This window comes from Barbus barbus, assembly GCF_936440315.1.
Source record: "Barbus barbus genome assembly, chromosome: 29".
NCBI classification, from domain to species: domain Eukaryota; kingdom Metazoa; phylum Chordata; class Actinopteri; order Cypriniformes; family Cyprinidae; genus Barbus; species Barbus barbus.
The window spans coordinates 13,826,228-13,845,466 of record NC_136757.1 but is presented as its reverse complement, the minus strand read 5'-3'; the positions used below and the strand labels follow the sequence as shown (position 1 = coordinate 13,845,466).

The 19,239-nt window shown below is 35.3% G+C and overlaps 2 protein-coding genes across 3 annotated transcripts in view; both read right to left on the bottom strand.

Annotated features, from left to right (window-relative positions):
- The window catches only part of LOC306848920 (growth hormone receptor-like), a 33,144-nt gene extending 25,689 nt beyond the window's left edge, over window positions 1-7,455 (bottom strand). The window contains exon 1 of the mRNA XM_079383711.1: window positions 6,980-7,455. The gene's annotated coding sequence lies outside the window, so the exon portion shown is untranslated. The remainder of the gene's footprint in view (window positions 1-6,979) is intronic.
- A 4,807-nt stretch (window positions 7,456-12,262) lies between these two features.
- On the bottom strand, window positions 12,263-18,854 carry LOC306849905 (F-box only protein 4-like). Of its 2 annotated transcripts, none has more exons than XM_079385285.1 (7): window positions 18,503-18,854; window positions 17,288-17,520; window positions 16,828-17,048; window positions 16,628-16,703; window positions 14,624-14,793; window positions 14,242-14,423; window positions 12,263-14,158 (listed from the first exon to the last, which is right to left on the bottom strand). In XM_079385285.1, the coding sequence occupies exons 1-7, from the start codon at window positions 18,641-18,643 to the stop codon at window positions 14,075-14,077; spliced, it is 1,107 nt and encodes a 368-aa protein (XP_079241411.1). In that variant the 5' UTR covers window positions 18,644-18,854; the 3' UTR covers window positions 12,263-14,074. The 2 variants fall into 2 exon arrangements, with proteins under 2 accessions (XP_079241411.1, XP_079241410.1); XM_079385284.1 differs by having other exon boundaries at window positions 14,242-14,429; window positions 18,503-18,838.
- Window positions 18,855-19,239: the final 385 nt, after the last annotated feature.

Here is a 19,239-nt window from a genome sequence, read left to right as displayed (position 1 = left end):
ATTGCAGACCCCTTTAGCGACTTTTTTTCCCTTCAAAAAAGCGCCCAAACCTTATTTTATCTCTGAGAATCGCTGGTACTGCCACGCGAGCGCGAGGTCTTGCTGTCCCAGCACGCGCACACACATCTCTCTCTCTCTCTGTGCATCTGCACTGTTCAACGAGCGGCGGAGAGGAGCAGCACTTGCAGTTGAACACAGATATTATGTTGCTTCTCTAATTTTACATGCAAGTATAACAGAAATCACAGCACAGCCATTGTCTTTATCTTATGTGTATTTGATTTCATCAGACGACAGCTCGATTATCAGGATTTTTGTGCAGATTAACATCTTGGAAGGGAGAGCTGGTTATGTAGTCTCAATGGGTCGCGTTTCAGTCACTATTTCATATTCATTCCGTTGTCTGACAACAATAACATTAAAATATATATAGATGATAACAGTTTTATTGAGAATTTAGCTGCATCAAAATACGGTATGTGGGCACAGAGAGGGAAACAAATGTAATAATAAATAGCCTAATATATGTAGATTTTGCATGTTCAGAAGAAGTGTGCTGCCCTGTCATGCAAAAATGTAAACAGGTTTGTGTAAGTAAATTGCTCAGTGCAAAGAAAGAGAAGTAATGAGAACCTGGTATTTCTTTTTTCATGTGTCTAATAGACATGAACAAGTGCTTTGAAAAACATCTATGACCTTTGAAACATGTCTAGTCTTCATACTCTATGTTGACTATGGTTTCAATAATAATAAACATACATTTGCATAAAGCATCCATATTTGTCCATGCCCATGTTGATTAGAGTATTAAAAACTTGAAAAGTATTCATTTGAGGTACATTTACAACAAATAAAAATGTGCGATTAAGTTGTGATTAACCGCGATTAAATATTTTAATCAATTGACAGCCCTAATATATACATATCTGGGCAGTGTTGCACAGTGGGTTGTGCAAATAAACAGTTACATCAGTTGCAATGTGCGGTTGAGCAGATGACAGCCCACAGTTTGTTCAGATTTATTTGTTGCTTAAAGCATTTAGAGCAAAACTTGATATAAATAAAAAAATATTGCTATCAGTGTGGGTTTCAACCAGTCCTTACCATTCCACACACAGACCACAAGACTCTTAAAACTATATAATTAAGGGAAATGCACCATTAACACTCTCAGTGTAAGACACATAACAACTCAAACAAATAGAGAGAGAGAGAGAGAGAGAGAGAGAGAGAGAGAGAGAGAGAGAGAGATAGATAGATAGATAGATAGATAGATAGATAGATAGATAGATAGATAGATAGATAGATAGATAGATAGATAGATAGATAGATAGATAGATAGATAGATAGATAGATAGATAGATAGATAGATAGATAGATAGATAGATAGATAGATAGATAGATGGATAGATAGAACTTTATAATTTAAGGCTGCAAATCCTTGATTTAAACAAATAAATCCAGTATTTGGTATGGCATGAAAATCACAATTACATGCCATATTTAATAATATAATACAATGTAATGTAATATAATATAATATAATAAAAGTTCACTGTCTGTCAGAATTTTAATTATTTGCTGCCACAACTCTACTAAAAGGATCTGGTGCTGGCATGCATTTCTGCTTAATTGGCTGACCATTTGTGTGGAAGTAAGGTCAGAAATCACCATTTTCGCATCTTCATTTCATTTAGTTCACATTTGCAAACACAAAACTTCTGAACGCTGACTGCTGTAGCTTCCAATGAACTACTAAGTTATCAGGTCTAGAATTCTACAACAAGCAAGAGAGTATTATTCCTGTTGGGCCAGCAGCCAAGACTAAATTAATAACATCCAGAATTAGCAGTGAGTAATACATGCAGAGTTCACCATTTCAAACCTGTTGATCTCTGCTATATAATAAAACGTCCAGAGTCACTGAGTCATACTCTGTTATGATGGTGTACTCCAAACAGGAAGTAATACTAAATCTGTGTGCAGTGATGTGCTCAGTCGTAAATCACTCTTAATGGCACTTATTTAGCAACTTTATAACAGCACTCAGACAATCAAGCAGAGATTAAATCTGAATGACTGAATCTATGTGCACTAAGACTAAAACCACTGTGCCTTTTTCCAGGTCTTCTGAGCTCAATGCTATCAGCACATGTCTGATATAAAACAAACATGTGGGCATCACCTTTAGCAAACTGTGCTGAAACTGCCAATGATATTAGTCCATTACCATGAATGTTGGGGTAACATGTTACACAAATAAATGTATTTGTTCAAGTAACGTACCATGTTACTTATCAAATTTACACCATCACTTAAAAAGTAGCATGGATTACTTTTCCATTTATTTAGTTTATTTCGTGGCAAATATAAATAGAAAAACAATGCCTTCCCATAAGAGTAAATAAAACAAAGATTATTGGAGTATGTTTTACAACACCAGTTCAGTCTTTTTGTGTATAATTCAACGTGTTTCTATCTAGTTATTTGTGACATTTAATTGCACAATCTGAATAAATCAAAAAAATTAATCTAAGGGCATCAGTGGAATCTAATTGGACAAAGAAAAAATATAAAAAACATTTTGTCAAAAAGGGAACATTTGGGTTGTGATACATTTGTTAGCACTGTGAACGCAAACATGTTGTAAAGTAAACATGCTTAATTTAGAAGTTTATGGATTCATTTTTAAATGATTTTGTAATTTATTAGATATTGTGTAAAATAAATATAAATGTTTCAATGCAGCATGTGTTATTTGCTTAAATTAAATAGTGTGATATCACATACTGTATATTACTTTTTATCGGCCATCTAAATATTTCATCAAGATATCAAGTTAGCATCAGCCAACCTCTACTTGCAGTATGACACATTCAAATACTGTGGAAAAATGTGTTTGGAGGATAAAAACTTTTCATAAAAGCAAAATAACACTTCTAATGTAAAATAAAAAAATGCCTAAACAACCTTTTTATTGTAGAAGAGAGTCTTAGTCAGCAGATAATGTAACAATATGAATTACTTTTATGAGTTCCTGCAATGCATTTCTTTTAAAAGTAACATTGTATCTCCTATTTAAGCACAAAAAATTACACTACATCATACACATCTAGATCTACCACTTTTTTGAATCATCTTTATCAATGGTTTAGTTGTTCCTTAAAGAGATAGCTGACCCAAAAATGAAAATTACGTCATCATTTACTCCAAACCTGTATTAGTTTCTTTCGTCTGTTGAACATAAAAGAAGATATTTTGAAGAATGTAATGTGTTGGTCCCCATTGACTTCCATAGTATGGACAAAAATATGGAAGTCAATACAGGGGCCAGCAACTGTTTGGTTACAAAATATCTTCTTTTGTGTTTAGCTGAAGAAATAAAGTTCATATGATTTGAACAATTTGAGGGTGAATAAATGATGACAGAATTTTCATGTTTGCGTCTAGTTACGGTGAATTAGGTCTTTAACAATTGCCATTACAATGGAGCGTTCAGTACGTATGTATTCTTGCAGCATTGCGAACATCTCTGAATTTATTTCTATAATCTAATTCTAACATAATCTTCATTAGTGCAGTACTGTAGCATAGACCTACACAGCATTTGGCTACTGCAGAAAAGAGGATATCAGACAGGATTAAACCTTTCCTATTCTGATTGATTTAGTCAGAAGATGATATGCAAAGTTCAAAGGTCACATTCAGTCACCCCAGTTGCACAAGCAAGCAAACAGTGTGTTATGATGAAACAAGTACAAAACCTTGTGTAAATGATTATACATGTGTATACATGTGCACAGAAAAAAACTGCATGTGCTGCAGTTTAGCTGGTGGAAAGGGGGTTTTAACTTGGGTAGATAGGGGTTTAACACTTCACTGGACTGTTCAAATAGAGATTAAAGTGGGCTTCTGCCAGCAGCAGTATATGAGAGTCTTTTCGCTTTGTGATGGCATTCAGTTCTGGCTGGTGAGACCCGATCGTTTCTGCCGCTCCTATTTCACAAGGGCAGTGGAAAAGTCTGGGTCAGCAGAGCAGGCTGCTGGAGGGGGACGGAGCTACATTCTGCAAAACCGAGTGTGTGTGTGTGTGTGTGTGTGTGTGTGTGTGTGTGTGAGGGGAGAACTGAGTTTTACGATTCTGACTCTAAATAAGAAGGAGAGAGAGATATCACGCTTCCAAAACCCCTGGTAAACTGAGGACAATCGTGTTTGTGCAGATAGTGCTTGCAAACCTGTTTGTGTTCGAACGTCTAGACATTTTTCATAAAGAGTCAAATGCTGGTGCATTGTCACGTTAAACCTTCATACTCTGTTCTCATACAGAGTTTGACACTTAAGCCACATCTAAAAACGTATGAATGTCTTTGCATTATACACTGCTGTTCAAACGTTTGGGGGTCAGAATTTTTTTTTTTTTAAGAAATTCATAACTTCTATTCAACAAGGATGCATTAAATTGAAAATGGCCGAAAAAAATCCAAAAGATTTCTCTTTCAAATAAATTATTTGAACTTTCTATTCATCAAAGGATCCTAATAAATGTATCATAGTTTCCACAAAAATATTAAGCAGCACCACTGTTTTCAAAATTGATAATAAGAAATGTTTCTTAAAAACGTAATCAGCATATTGATTGATCAGCTTTTCCATCAAATAAATTACATTATAAAATATGTTCATAAATGGAAAACTGCTATTTTAAATTGTAATAATGTTTAATAATAATACATTATTTTTACTGTATTTTAATCAAAATAATGCATGTATTGATAAATGTTTTGATGAGCAAAAAATTATTATTTCAAAAGTATTAAAATATCTTACCGACCACAAACTTTTGAATGGTGATGCATAACAAAATATCAAACCTAAAGCCATTTTGCTTCCCACCGAACGGTCTGTAAATTAATAAGACAATATTTTTATTATTAATATGATGAAGTACGGTGGTTATTCTGTTAGAACATGTCAACTTGAGGAGAACAAACTGCCACTAAACACAGGTTAATTAAAAGTAAATACACACTGGCTTAAAAAAGTGAAGTTATATCTGAGAAAATGCACAAATGCCACTTGGTTTGATATTTTGCATCCAAGTAATGATATGCAGACTTTTTAAGTGTGTTCTAAAAGTGTGCAAATACTAATACAATATCTAACCTAAATCGTAACTCTTCTCTGATAACCAGCACATTGATCTCCTCTCTGTGTACACTGTGATTTCAGTCAACACAAAATGTTCCTGCAAGCCTGGTACACAAAAAGCAATTACCATCGGCACAGAAAACATTTAATTACAGACAAACATTAAGCTGAAACAAGTAATTCAATTTACTGAGGGATGGCAACAATTTTATAATGAATTAGTTTAAATGAATAATACATTTCAGGTTCAATAACAGCAGAACGCATTTCGCAATTAGCATGTAAAAATCTACTAAACCCATAGAGGAAGCATTTCTCTTCTGAACAGCTCCTCAGCATTAGGGAAAAATGTTGAGAGTGGAAACCAGCCGATCAGACATCTAGAGTTTAACATAAGCGGTTCTGTGCATGTTATGCCTCGAAAAGGAAACCTCTACAACCTGTAACCTTTTCCACAACAAAGAAACATGTTGGAAATAATCTAAATAAACGTGGAGTCTTCTCATGTTGGCAAAAAAAAGAGCACTGTAAAGCAGTAGATTAACTTCTGAAAAATCGCTCAATACATTTGAGTCAGTTTTTTTAGGAATATGCTAATCTGCAGCACTCTTCTTGCTCTATCATCTTAAGACCTCTCTCTTCATAACAAGCCGCCCATGTGCTTCATTCACAGACTCGTTTCAATCAGGGATTCATGACTTTTCTGTTTAAGCATCTGTGAAATGGGAAATTTGATTGCAGTGCATTTACATCTCTTTGTTCAGGATTTTGTAGAATTGCACAGGTAATGTCATGGCTGCTTGGAAATATAAAATGCGGGGAGTCTCGGATATGTAGCCTCATTTCAATGCATTCCTGTCTGAAAAAGTGTTGGAGATGGTCAGAATATAATTACTCCACACATTTTTGAGTTTTTACACTTGCAGGCTTTGTTTTCTTCATCAATATTAAAATTCATGGTGCTTGAAAAATTGATTATGGTAACATTTAAAATCAAGATTTTAATTTTAGTGGGTTGATTTTTTATTTTTATTTTTTATCTGGGGACATACATTTAATGAAAAGAGTAAATCTAGCTATTTAAATACAAAAAAAAAATCTAACAGTTTAGAATTATTTTCTCAAGTTATTTTTTAATATTCTAATAATAGAATATAGAAATCTAATATTCTATAATAAGTGCTTCACATTCTAAATTCTTATTTTACATTAGAGAAACAAAGTACACAAAAAATATATTATACAAAACAAGAAGACACATTTGTAGAAACAGTAAAGGACTGCCAGCTGCTTTACATTCTCATACCCAAAGTGGACACACCTGAAGTGCCCTGAAGTGATAAAACCTGCAGAAAACACCTGTGTATGACATATGCCATGTGCATAAATCCAGCTGTCACGCAAATTCATAACAGGAATAAACAGAAAATGTGTCCGTTAATTCGCGCTCTGTTGAACTTGTTACTCTAGCCTTGATTTAACGAGGGTAATAAATATTTTCAAACACTTTTCGCAGCAGATAAGCCACCTGAGGCCCCTTATAAACATACTGAGAAGTGAGTAAACTAGACATTTCTGCCTTATTCCCAGCGTGCAGAGCAAAGTTTAGAAGACAGAACTACATCAAATGAAAAAGATTAACGTTACTTACTATCAAAAGTATTTCAAGCTGCACACGCAGAGCGCAAAAGTGCTCGATTTCGCAAACTGTTTACTGCCCTGTGTCCCACGAGCTCTGCACACCCCTTTAAAAACGAGTAGCCCAACTAAAATACAGATGTTTAGGTGCATATCATGCAAGAACACTTGATAAGAAGACAGCGAAACTCACTCAGCTCCAGAGAAGTTGACCGCGAGGAAAATCTGTTGCGAGTTTTTGCTTTTTTCACAGGTTCGTTCATCCGGATCAACAGACTTGCGTGTTGTGGGTCTCTCGATATTCTCCCCTTATAAAACGATGCAAAAACGTGGTCAGATCAAACTCAAAAATCACCCGAACATCTTTAAGGGAAAACTGCTGAACGCGTTGCAGGGTTTTCAGGGATAATGCGCTGAAAAGTGTTGACAGGGATTTGTTCAGAGGGAGTGGGGGGCACAGCGCGGATCCTGAAGGGTCTCACGTTGACTGCGTAGCATTTCAAGTCTTCAGATTCACATTTACTTTCTCGCGGAGTGTCACTGGCTCGCGCCCCCTGTCGACAGATATTCCAGTCCTGGCGCGAGCTGCGAAATACAGCGCTCTCCCACGCGCTGAGCGCGCGCAACACCCAAAACACTCATGCCGCGTAGAATCGAGTGAGTTGAATCAGATTAGATCACTCGCGGAGAGTTTTTTGTTGTTGTTGTTTTTGAAAATCAGTGCTGCTCACTTTTTTTTGTCGTATTTGCCCAGTTTTCTGGGAGAGCTAGGGAGAAAGACTAGTCCCTCTTTTGGTTACTTATTTGGGAGAGAACGCGCAATGCTTATTTTTTTAAACGAGTTTTTCTTTTTTTACTAATGAGATTTCAGTACTAATATTACAGTTAGCTATCCATAAACAGCTCATTATAAAATGGAAAAGCTTGCATTCAGCGGATGTATATTGACACTTAATTATTATTATTTATTTATTTTCCAGGAGAAAAATGATCTGAACAACGATGTGGAAGTCGTGGCATTACTTTACATGGCTTGCCCACCCTCATCTCTCTGATCCTGTTATAAATTGTATAAAATCTTTTTAGGAAAGGAAACATTTATGAATTTATGTGATTTTTTGGGGTAAAATACATCATGGAGTATAACAGAGCAATTACAATTAGCTTCAAGCTATACATGATAATTAATGAGATTAATACAACACTTTTAATCCAATGTGGATTTTGGTCAAATGTTGAGGCAGAAATATATTGTAAGTAACATTTTAGAAGAATTTTACGGGGATGATATGCAAGTATAACTTTATGTGGGGTGTGAAAGAAAGGTAATGTAACTAGTGTGACTAATTACTGTTGCCAGAAAGTAATAATATTCATTTTAAAAGGAGTAACTAAAGGGTAATAAATTAAATATTTTTGAGCAACGAGCCCAACACTGCTTATTTGGGAGAGAGGATTTTTTTTTTTTTTTTGACGATAGCACTCTTTTGGGTCACTAATATGGGAAAGACAGCACAATGGTGATGCATTTCTGTCATTTTTGTCAGGTTGAGCACGACAGGAGTGTTTTGTCAGTTGTTTAACTTATCCACACTTTTGACCTCTTTGTATACAAAATGGCAGCATTGAAGAAAGTGCATTGGACGTGTAGTATTTAAACATTTAGATTTCAATCTTTTTGCTGTACTGTGACATAAATCTTGGGGTTTTGTAGGTTATCTCTGTGTTAATAAATTGCAGATCAATGGACCTGGTGTTGACGAATTTCTTTGTCTAGGAGGTTATCGGGACAACAATACAACTTCCAGCAAGAGAGTAATGACAGTAATTGTAGAGCAGTAATATTTGTGTATATGGCTGAGAATATTTTCTTTTTGTCTTCTCTAACATGCAGTGAAGGAACAGAATCCAAACCACTGTAAATGTTTGTCTGGACAGCTAGATAAAATGACCTCATCTTTACTTTAGGTCAGAGTTTATCATATGTCTTCTGTCATGTGACCTGCCTTCTTATTATTTACTGGACTTGGCTCTAATGGAGTAGCTTGACATCTGTTTTTTTTTGTTTTTATAGACTTTGAGAAACCTTACATGCTCAAATCAAATTAGACATCCTTAGTAATGTTTCCTTGTCAAGCTTAATTTTGTTTCATCATTCATGATCTCAGATGCGAAAGGGTATGATCCAATTCAAGGTCTGCATGTTTTTATTGAAGCTTGCCTGTCTGCTTAGTATGAATTTAATCAATGCGAAGGTTGTGTTTTTAATACACGAGAGGTTATCAGTTCTCATACCCACAGGTGTTTTAAAAATATATCAGAAATTCAAGGTTTTTTATATCTGTCTTTCAAAAAGAAACCATAACATGTGAGTTGTGAAAGTCCTGTAGTGAATTTTGATCAGATTTTAGAAGGGTGGTCCATTGAAAGGGGCTCATTCTTCGCTCCTTATAGTGCCTCAGTGAATGAGAGTGGGGAAAAAAACAGCAACTTCACATTAAACGAATGTGGCATGTGAACAAAGCTCTTGGTCTAGATGCTGAGTGTCCAACTTCTCTTTCACCTAACTTAAAACTTTGCAGCTTACCCTTATATTTTATCTCAATAATGTCTTTGTTGTTGTTAATTGATTTTGAGCCAGGGTCAAGCCCGCATTCTCGAACGTCTGAATGCAATATGTACAGATTTTGTGTACACACTGAAACTCTGCCAGTACTGTGGTAATCATGTTTTGGAGCTGATTTTTCTTACTGATTTGAAGAGTATTTAGCTACATGCATGTAGTTATAAAAAGTATAAAAGTAGGAAAATGAACAGCTGGGAGGAAAATATCCTTCGGATGGACCTTGAGAAGTGGCATAAAACAGTAATACTTGCAGAATCCTTCTTTTCAGACGAAACATGGCCTTTTCTGGCTCCAAATGAAACGTAATTCACTTAGTTGGTGTCACACCAAGCTAATGTGTATTTACCTCAGTGTCAGTATAAGCCTCAATTGGATTATAAGGGCTGTTGTGCAGCCTGCGGCTGATTGGACACAGCATTAGTTTTAAGTTCCCTGAGGTGTTAAGATAACATTATTTGTATAAGTTGTTGCGTAATTGAAATGGCAGTAAGGTGTAAAGAGAAAAGGGAAACATCAGATTATTGGACAGGAATAGAGACAGAATGCAGCCTCCATCCACATTTAGCAGATCGGCTGCTATGTTTTTTTTAAGTATCTGAAAAATGCCTCAAATGCTCTTTTTTTGAGATAAAGCTGTTCTGAGAAATTTTAAGTGGGATCTAGATCAGATTCCCGAAGGAGTAGCGTTTGAAGACTGATTTTTATATGAATCTTTCCACATGTTACATACTTACAGTACACAATTCATTTAACCAGTTTGTCATTCACAAATCAAGTGATTTGAATTATTCACTCAACCTATTCGTTCAAAAACACTGATTCATTCTGGGATGAAACAGTGCATCTGAAATCACATACTATCGGATAAGTTATTACTGCAATAGTTTATAAAAGTGTGTTCTACAATACACTATAGTATAAATATGTGAATGAAATCCAGAAATACATTCGCCATGCTGTTATTACCATGTGACCTACCAGCGAATATTATAAATTCGGACATACTACTCTTTTCACTTATTGTTTTTGGCCCAAGTATGCAGTTTCAGATGCAGCCATGGTGTTGTTGGAGATAACAGCTTAATAACTTTACTAACATCAGATTTGAACACCGAATCGGGATGCTTTAATGAGCACTAGTGTAAATGTTTATCAGGCTGTTGAACTCAAAAGAGATGTTTTTAAGCAACTGACAGTCTCAGTGGGTGAGTAAAAACAAAGCAATTAGCATCCCAGTCCTTGTCACTGTTTTAATATAGTATGCAAATTAAATGTTTTCCTCATATTTTCTTGCGCATGGATGATCCTAATGGAGGTTAATGTCAAAGAATACAAATAAGACATTTAATTCTAATTGGCAGTGAAACATGGGTGCGTAGGGGAAGGAAGGGGATATGGAGCCATGTGTGATGATATGGAGCCAACAAAACGAAACTACACTGTATCAGTAATTTGTGAATAAAAATGTAAAAGGTGGAAAAGTTACGATACAAAATACTCTCATGTGACCAGAACTGCAGGCCTGTTGCTTAATTTTGTTATCCTGTTTGAGGAGAATGGTAACAGTAATAACACCAGTGGATATCACAGGTATTATCCGAAGAAAAAATAGGACTAATTATTTTCACAGATAGAAAAAAACAACATTATAAGCTTTTACAAAAAAATAGCTATTTGGGGAGGAGAAAACATGATACATTATCAGAAATGAGATGCTACTCTGTAGACTCTGACCCACTGTGTCATGATGGAAAAATCTGAGTAAACAACTCACATACTAACATAAGAACCGATATGTCAGTCACGTTGTTCATGACCCACCTCTTCATCTCTGCAGCACTATTTCTGAGATGAGCCAGGTCTACGCCACAGGTATTCATGCAGCTGAAGTGTTTGGCAGAGCTGAATCACATTAAAGCCACCTATGCTGAATTTTATAAAAAGTCCTAAACAGATTACATCCATTGCCAATTATGTCCACGTAGTCATTGCGCAATTATGTCAACTTTGCTACTTACAATATGTTCAAAGGAGATTGTTTGTTTGAGTAATCATATTTGATTATTTGTCCTGCATAACTTGGATGGAATAGTCATCTCAGATGGTCTGTTTTTGATCCAGACAAGAGGAACTTTTTGCCGAAGTCTATCTATCTATCTATGGGCCTGTTTATATCTGTTATATCTTGATTGGACAAACAACACAGAAAAACCTATAAGATTACAGTTAATTGTGATGCATGCAATTTCAAAATAATATGTGGAAACTGAACTTTTTTCTGCATAACTTGGATGGAATATAATCATCTCAGGTGGTCTATTTATGATCCAGACATGAGGACATTATGTAAAGCAAACTGCTTTCGCAAAAGTAAATCAGGCTTTGGTCAAAATTTTTAAAAATTGTCTGGTCATAAAATTGTCTCAAAAATATGTAGGAAATCAAATACAAACTGGGCATCTATCTATCTATCTATCTATCTATCTATCTATCTATCTATCTATCTATCTATCTATCTATCTATCTATCTATCTATCTATCTATCTATCTGTCTGTCTATCTGTCTGTCTGTCTAACATCTGTTTATTACATCTTGATTGGACAAAGTAAATAGAAAAATCTAAAATATTTGGAAATATACTACTAAATTGATTTACAATAATCTATAGAGAGCAATTATTATGCATGTAATTTTAAAATAATCCATGGAAATCAGCAGGTAATTTATTCTAAAAAGATTTCAGGCCTGTCTTTTTTATGGGTGCAGACAATGTGCGGTCTGTCTTGCTGTGAAATCATGGTATGAGTTAGAGAGGGATGTGTGGAGGAAAACTGTTTGCAAGAGCTTCTAGGGTGATGAAAGAGAAAATTTTAATATGGAAAGGTCAACACTTTCTCCATTATGTCAAATTTCATTACAGAGCAGACAGCCATCTCTACCATTCAGGTTAGACTTAATGCATCCAAATTGCAGCAATTACGATTTCATTTTAAAACATACTTTTTTTGATTATTGCTATACCTAATCATTTTATGAGTAAGAAAATAGATTGCAAGAGAAACAATTCTGTTCTTCCTAGGGAAATACAAAAGGACTAAACATAATCATCTTCCACCCGGAATGGATTTTAGACAAAAAAAAAAAAAAATTAGTACATGCACTTAGTGCTGAAAAATGAGTCACTTGTCACATAAAACCCACCTGTCTAAACTATCAAGTGCTCAAACTTTAAAATATGTTGGAAAGACAAAAATACAATGACTCCTGTCTCTTTTCTTTAAGGCACTTCAAAGTAACCTTTCAACTCCTATTGAGTCCCATTTTTCACTATTTCAAAAGACTCGGTTTGACAGTTTAAGCATGCTCAGTGGCAATGTGGCCTTTAGTAAGGCTGAACTTTCAGATTAGTCTTAATTACTCAGTTATTACCTGAAAATGCCAAAAGCATTGGCTGGCTTTCACTTTAATTAAACAGAGGAAGAGAACCGGGGCCGCAGGGAGTCGCCGACAAAGAGAAGACAGAGACAAAGCAATACCTAAATATTTCTGGAACACTGGCCATTGGATGACCTCCACCCTGAATAAAACTGGGCAGCAGGTTATACAAGGTCAATGCTCTTATTGTTGTCAACAAATCATCTTAATAAAGTTGAGGATGCTACCTCTTTGTGGACAAAAGAGGAAAAACACCCTTCAGGAGTTAGAAGTGCTGGAAGAATAATAAAAACTGAATAATAAGTAATAATTAATAATGACTTTCTTTCCCCAAAAAAACTCTTTGGACTGAAACTTACTGACTTTGCTCACACAAAGTATAAAAATTTTCAATGTTTGAAAAAAAAAGTTTAAATATTGAAATATTGGGACACCAAATTAGGTAAAGGATTTTCAGCACAGCACAGGGTTAAAGTAATCGAACTATCATTATTTCACGGATATATATACATATTTTACATGATTACTCACCTAAGATAGTTTCATAAAGAGAGGAAACTGTTATGCTGCGCAACATGTTTATAAAACGCTTTCAGTCCTTCAATTTAATTGGCTGAGAAACATTTCAAGTGTCAATATGCACATATTTAGTCCAACAGCACTTGGACTATGATGATTGATTCAATGAATCATTAATGCAACCGATTCTCTTAAAAATACTGATTCGTTCATAGTTGTTTGGAGATGGTTGGGTCTGCTTTGTTTGCAAAGCAAAAGAAGAGGGAAGTAACAGGCAAAATTGTGTCTAAACTGTAAGTTGATTAACATTAACGTCTTCTCTTCTTTATTGAACTGCATTGTATCACAATCATAACATGTTATTCTGATTCTGAATACCATCTGCCTAAAATTTCAGACATGTTGATATTCAGTACAAAATCACTCTTGCTTGTGTAATATTGCCTTCAGAGCTATAATTTCCCTTAAAAAAAGGAAAAATGCTATTTCACTAAAAAAGTCAATTAAAGGGCAACATTTAGTGCAAAAAAGTGCAATGTAAAAACAGTTCACTGAATTATGTAAATTAATTTCATGGTATGACTGTGGTCACCTCCAAAAGCACAACCATTACAGTGGTGTGACTTGTATGCAGTATATTTTGGATAGTAAGATGATTAAATGGCCTCTGTTATAATGCATCCAGCAGCTTTCAGATTTCTTATTGGTTATATTTTGACTCCAGAGTGCCTCAGCAGCCAATCAATGCCATCCAGCAGTCCTGTCAGTGTTTCCGCAGCAGTGTCCTGCACCTACAGCATGACAAAACATTTACCGATTAATTTCTTCTACACTTCAGTCAGAAATTCTTTGGTTATGTTTCCAGATGTCTTACCATCCAAGGGTTGGTCAGTGAGCTGAGCTCTAGCTGATGGGCAACGGTCACACAAGGTATCCTGCGTCTGTCTGCTGTCTCTCTAGACACACAGGAGAGCACCAGGATAGGGCGAGACTCAGTGCCCACCGCAGGGTCTAACATAACCCTCATCTGGGCACTTTCCTCCTCCCACCCTCGGTCTGTTCCTCCAATATAGAAAAGAGAGACATACAGTATTAAACTGCAAAATCACTTTTGGGGATCTGCTTACAATGTTTCAGCAAGCTAAAGAAATTCATACTTAGGCACAATTTATATTTGTGTACAAAACTAATTTGAAGCATATAGGCATAAGCCTTTAAATCCAAAGTGTGCTCAGGACAATCCAGGACAATCATACCTCTTTCTGTCTCAGCATTGGCCACAAAGATGAATCCATTCACAGCTTGACAAACTTGATTAAACATGGGGTTGATGCTTAAGGGTATGTTGGACTCACTATCCTCCTCATAGACAAAGAGTTTACTGCGCAGATTGAGGTGCTCCAGACGTGCCCTCTCTCGCTCTGACCTAAATCCAGAGACACAGACATGTTCAATCTGTATTATGTGACAAATTTACACATAAAGTCCCATTGAAAATGATTTAAAGTCTCTATTTAAAAACTACTTTTATTAAATTTAAACTTTTTTTACTTGACTTTTTATGTATCACAGTTTCCACAAAAATATGAAGCAGCACAGCTGTTTTCAACATCGATAATAACAGGAAGCATTTATTAAGCAGAGAATCAGCATAATAAAAAGATTTCTGAAAGATTCTGTGCCACTGAAGCCTGGAGTAATGACTATCACAGGAATAAATTACATTTTAAGATATACTGAAATAGACAATAGTTTTTTCATCTCTAATAATAGTTCACAATATTACAGTTTTTATTGTATTTTCAAATAAATGCAGCTTTGGTGAACATGAAAGGCAATAGAAGCTTGTTCCCTTCACGAGATAAAAATATAAAAATATAAAATATATTTTTTTCTTTTTATCTGACAATTCAGACTTTTTTCTTGCAGCTTATATCTTATTTGAGAGATATTTACATTTACATTTAGTCATTTAGCAGACGTTTTTATCCAAAATGACTTCCAAATGAGAACAATAGGAGCAATCAAAACCAAAAATCAAAAGTGCTATGACTTGGTTAGCCTAACACAATACAGGTAGCAAGGTTTATATACAATATATATATATATATAGGCTACATAAAGAAACAAGTAGATAGAATAGAAAAAGAATAGGGAACGGTAGTGTTAGAGGGTCTTTTTTATAATAAATAAAAAGAAAACAAGTAGACAGAATAAAAAAAGAACAGACAAAGCTAGTTAGAGTCTCTTATTATTTATTTATGAAAACAAGCAGTTAGAAAATTAATAGAGAGTACAAGTGTTAGAGGGTCAAAAAAATTTAAATAAAAAAAGAAAACAAATAGATAAAAATAGAATTAGAATAAGGGGTGCTAGAGCTAGAGGGTCAAATAAAGATTGAAGAGATTTTTAGCCGTTTCTTGTAGACTCTGATCGGACTGAGACGGGCAGGTCATTCCACCAGATGGGAACAGTTAATGTAAAAGTCCATGAAAGTGATTTTGTGCCTCTTTGGGATGGCACAATAATGCTCCATTCATCTGCAGAATGCAAGCTTTTAGAGGGCACATAAGTCTGAAGTATTGATTTTAGGTAAAGGGGTGCAGAACTAGTGGTTGTTTTGTAGGCAAACAGCAATGCCTTGAATTTTATGCGAGCAGCTATTGGTAGCCAGTGCAAGCTGATGAACAGAGGCGTGACATGCATTCTTTTCGGCTCATTAAAGATTAATCAGCTGCATTCTTAATTAATTGCAGAGGTTTGATAGAACTGGTTGGAAGACCTGCCAAGAGAGCATTGCAATGGTCCAGCCTGGACAGAACAAGAGCTTGAACAAGGAGTTGTGTAGCATGTTCCGAAAGCAAGGGGCCTGATCTTCCTAATGTTGTAAAAGCAAATCTGTATAAACCTTTATAAAATATATAAAAATGTATATCTGAGATATAAATTCATATTTGCATGATATAAGAAAAAAAAAGTCAGAATTGGGAGATAAAAAGCTGCAATTAGCTTTTTATAAAAAAACAAAAACAATTGCAAGATGTAAACATAAAAAGAGTATATGTCTTGCAATTCTCACTTTTTACCTTTTTTACGTTTGTCACAATTACCTTCTATATTTTTAATCCTTTGGCAGATACGGGCTTCCATAAGACACCGCTTTCAAAAACATTAATCTACAAAAAAATCCAACCCCAAACATTTAAACAGTAGTACATGTATAACACTTCTAAATGACAATATATAATCCTCTCCCTCACCTGTTAGTCGAATATAAAGTTGCAATATTGAATCTGTGCTGATCTTTGTACTTAAAACTGATTCCAGATCCAATGCCTGAAAAAGTAAAAACAAATAAATCCCATCAAGTTCAAGTGCAGAAAATGCAACCAGAGAACACAACATCCATGTACTCAGTTTAATAACTGACTAGAATAAGCTATAAGTAATGGCACAGCACCATCAATCTGACGCTGAGGTAGTCCTGCTATAGGCAGTACATGAGAGAAACGCATGATCGTATTCATGAGGGAAATCTCTAACTGCTCAAGCCCAGGGCCGAACATGGCAAACTGTGGCTCTGAAACTGGTACAAGGGACTGGAAGAAGGACGTCACAGATTCAAACACTCTGGGTTGGTGTCGCCATTGGTTTCGACAAGCCGGACAAACACGTAGATACCTGTTAAAGAATATTACAGATAATATTAAGGTTTTTTAAATACAGGCTAACAACCTTCATAGATTCAAGTTAAAATGCACTTTTGAAATTATTTTTCATTAAATAAAGTATAATATAAATAATAATAAAATACCATTCTTAGTACATTATAAATCTACCAGTGCAACATTAAGAGGGTGCACCTAGAGCTGATTATTTCTGATACTGAAGTGCCATGTGGCACAGCGTTAAGCACTTACTCTGCCATATAATCAAGCTGCATCTCAGAGTCATCTAGCACAGCTGAGCCACTGAGCTTGACCTGAGGCACTGATAAATGGTCAACTGACTGCCAGAGTGGCATATCACGCAACAGAAAGTACTTCCACAGGACAGGGTCTCGAACCATTGACCGCCAGTATGTACTGGTGCCTCCCAGTCTGCAGAGGTCTTGCGGAGACAGGAAGGTCATAATGAGAAACTGCATGTCAACCTAAGAAAGACAAAAAATGTGTTATGGAGAATTGTTTTAAAAATATTACCATTCAAATGTTTGGGATTGCAGTAAAACTAATATTGTGAAATATTATTGCAGTTTAAAAAAAAATGTTTTCTATTTTAGAATATTTTAAAATGTCATTTATTCCAGGGATGGCAAAGCTGAATTTTTAGCAGCTATTACTCCAGTCTTCAGTGTCAGATGATGCTTCAGAAATCATTTTATGTTCGTTCTAATGTTCTTCGTTCATTCTTCTGTGATAATTTTTTTAGGAATCTTTGATGAAAGTTAAAAAGAACACCATTTGTTTAAAATAGATATTTTTGTAATAAAAAATACCTTAATGTCACTTTTGATTAATGTAATGCATCCTTGCTGTAAAATGATTAATTTCTTTAAAAAGTCTTGCTGATTCCAATATTTTGAGCAGTACACAATAATTATTTAGAGACATTATCTGGTATTAGCATCTATACAGCTGCACTTTAGTCGACATACATAGTATATTGTATTTGTATATGCAGGCTATGTCTGGCAGAGCATAGCACCATACTGCTCTTATTACTGCAGTATGTATACTGCGCACAGTGCAATTAGTAAACAATAAGGCTTACTGTTTACAAAACTGTATCCCTCTATTCAATGCAGTTGTGTGATAAACGGAAGTAATAACAGGTGTCAATTTTCACATTTCTTTTTCTCTTCTCATTATTTGATCAAACAAGCAAAAAAAAAAAAGAAAAAGTAAAATTCAATATAATTACAAATTGATAACTGTACCCCATTAAAATTAAATATGAATGATGATATAAATGTAGTAATGTACTGTTAATATGATGCCTTTCCGTATGCAGTATACAGTGCAGTAGTTAGTACGTAGTAAGCTAGCATTCCATTTGCAACATAGCCATAATCTGTAGGTTTAATAAAACATCAGTTAAATAAAAAACATGAAATGTAAAAAATCGCGCCTTACCGGCAGGTTATCCAGAGAGGGGCCCGTGACGTCATTACCTGGCCCCTGACCATCACTTTGCTCATTTCTTTGTCGTCTTGTATCAAAAATCCTATCTCTAATACTCCTGAGACTTTGCACGACTATAGATCGGTTCAGCATACTGACACTTATTTGTCAGCTATTTCTTAGATAGATTTCTATCTGCAACTTTTTTTTAATGGAGCAAAGATGTTAATACATTTGCTTTACTTCATTGCATGATATGTCAGTCAACTATTACTCCCGATTTCAGTTGTGAAGTATCCCTGTGAATTTTCCCGGAACTGTCAAAAGTTACACGTCTCTCTTGTTTTCATAGGCGTGCAACGTCACGCAATACACTGCATTGTGGGAACTGTAGTTTTGGAAACACCGTCAAACTACAATAGACCCTTTTCCTATTAGTAAACATTGTGACGTTTTTGTGGGCGGAGCTTAGCTGGGGGCAGAAACATTCACTGACCGCTGCACTAACGGTAGCTCTGAAGTCTTTAGGTGTGTTTTTTTTTTAAAACAATAACCGATTTTACCTGCATATGTAAGGTCACTCACTGTCCGGTACCGCGATTGTTATTTGAAAAGGTATATTTAATGGATGAAACCAGATCGGCCGACCCACACACGCTTTTATTCAAAGGATGGACGATCTGACAGAATCCCCTTCGGTTGAGAGACTCACATCTAAAGTGTAGGCTATAGTAAAGACAAACTCACAG

What these genes read in the sequence shown, in the direction of transcription:
- LOC306849905 (XM_079385284.1), bottom strand. Translation starts at nt 18,643, where the DNA reads ATGCTGAACCGATCTATAGTCGTGCAAAGTCTCAGGAGTATTAGAGAT. An exon ending in CAGCTTGATTATATGGCAGA is followed by an intron (nt 17,049 to 17,287) that starts GTAAGTGCTTAA and finishes ATTCTTTAACAG; the next exon opens with GTATCTACGTGTTTGTCCGG. An exon ending in CACTGACCAACCCTTGGATG is followed by an intron (nt 14,159 to 14,241) that starts GTAAGACATCTG and finishes GTCATGCTGTAG; the next exon opens with GTGCAGGACACTGCTGCGGA.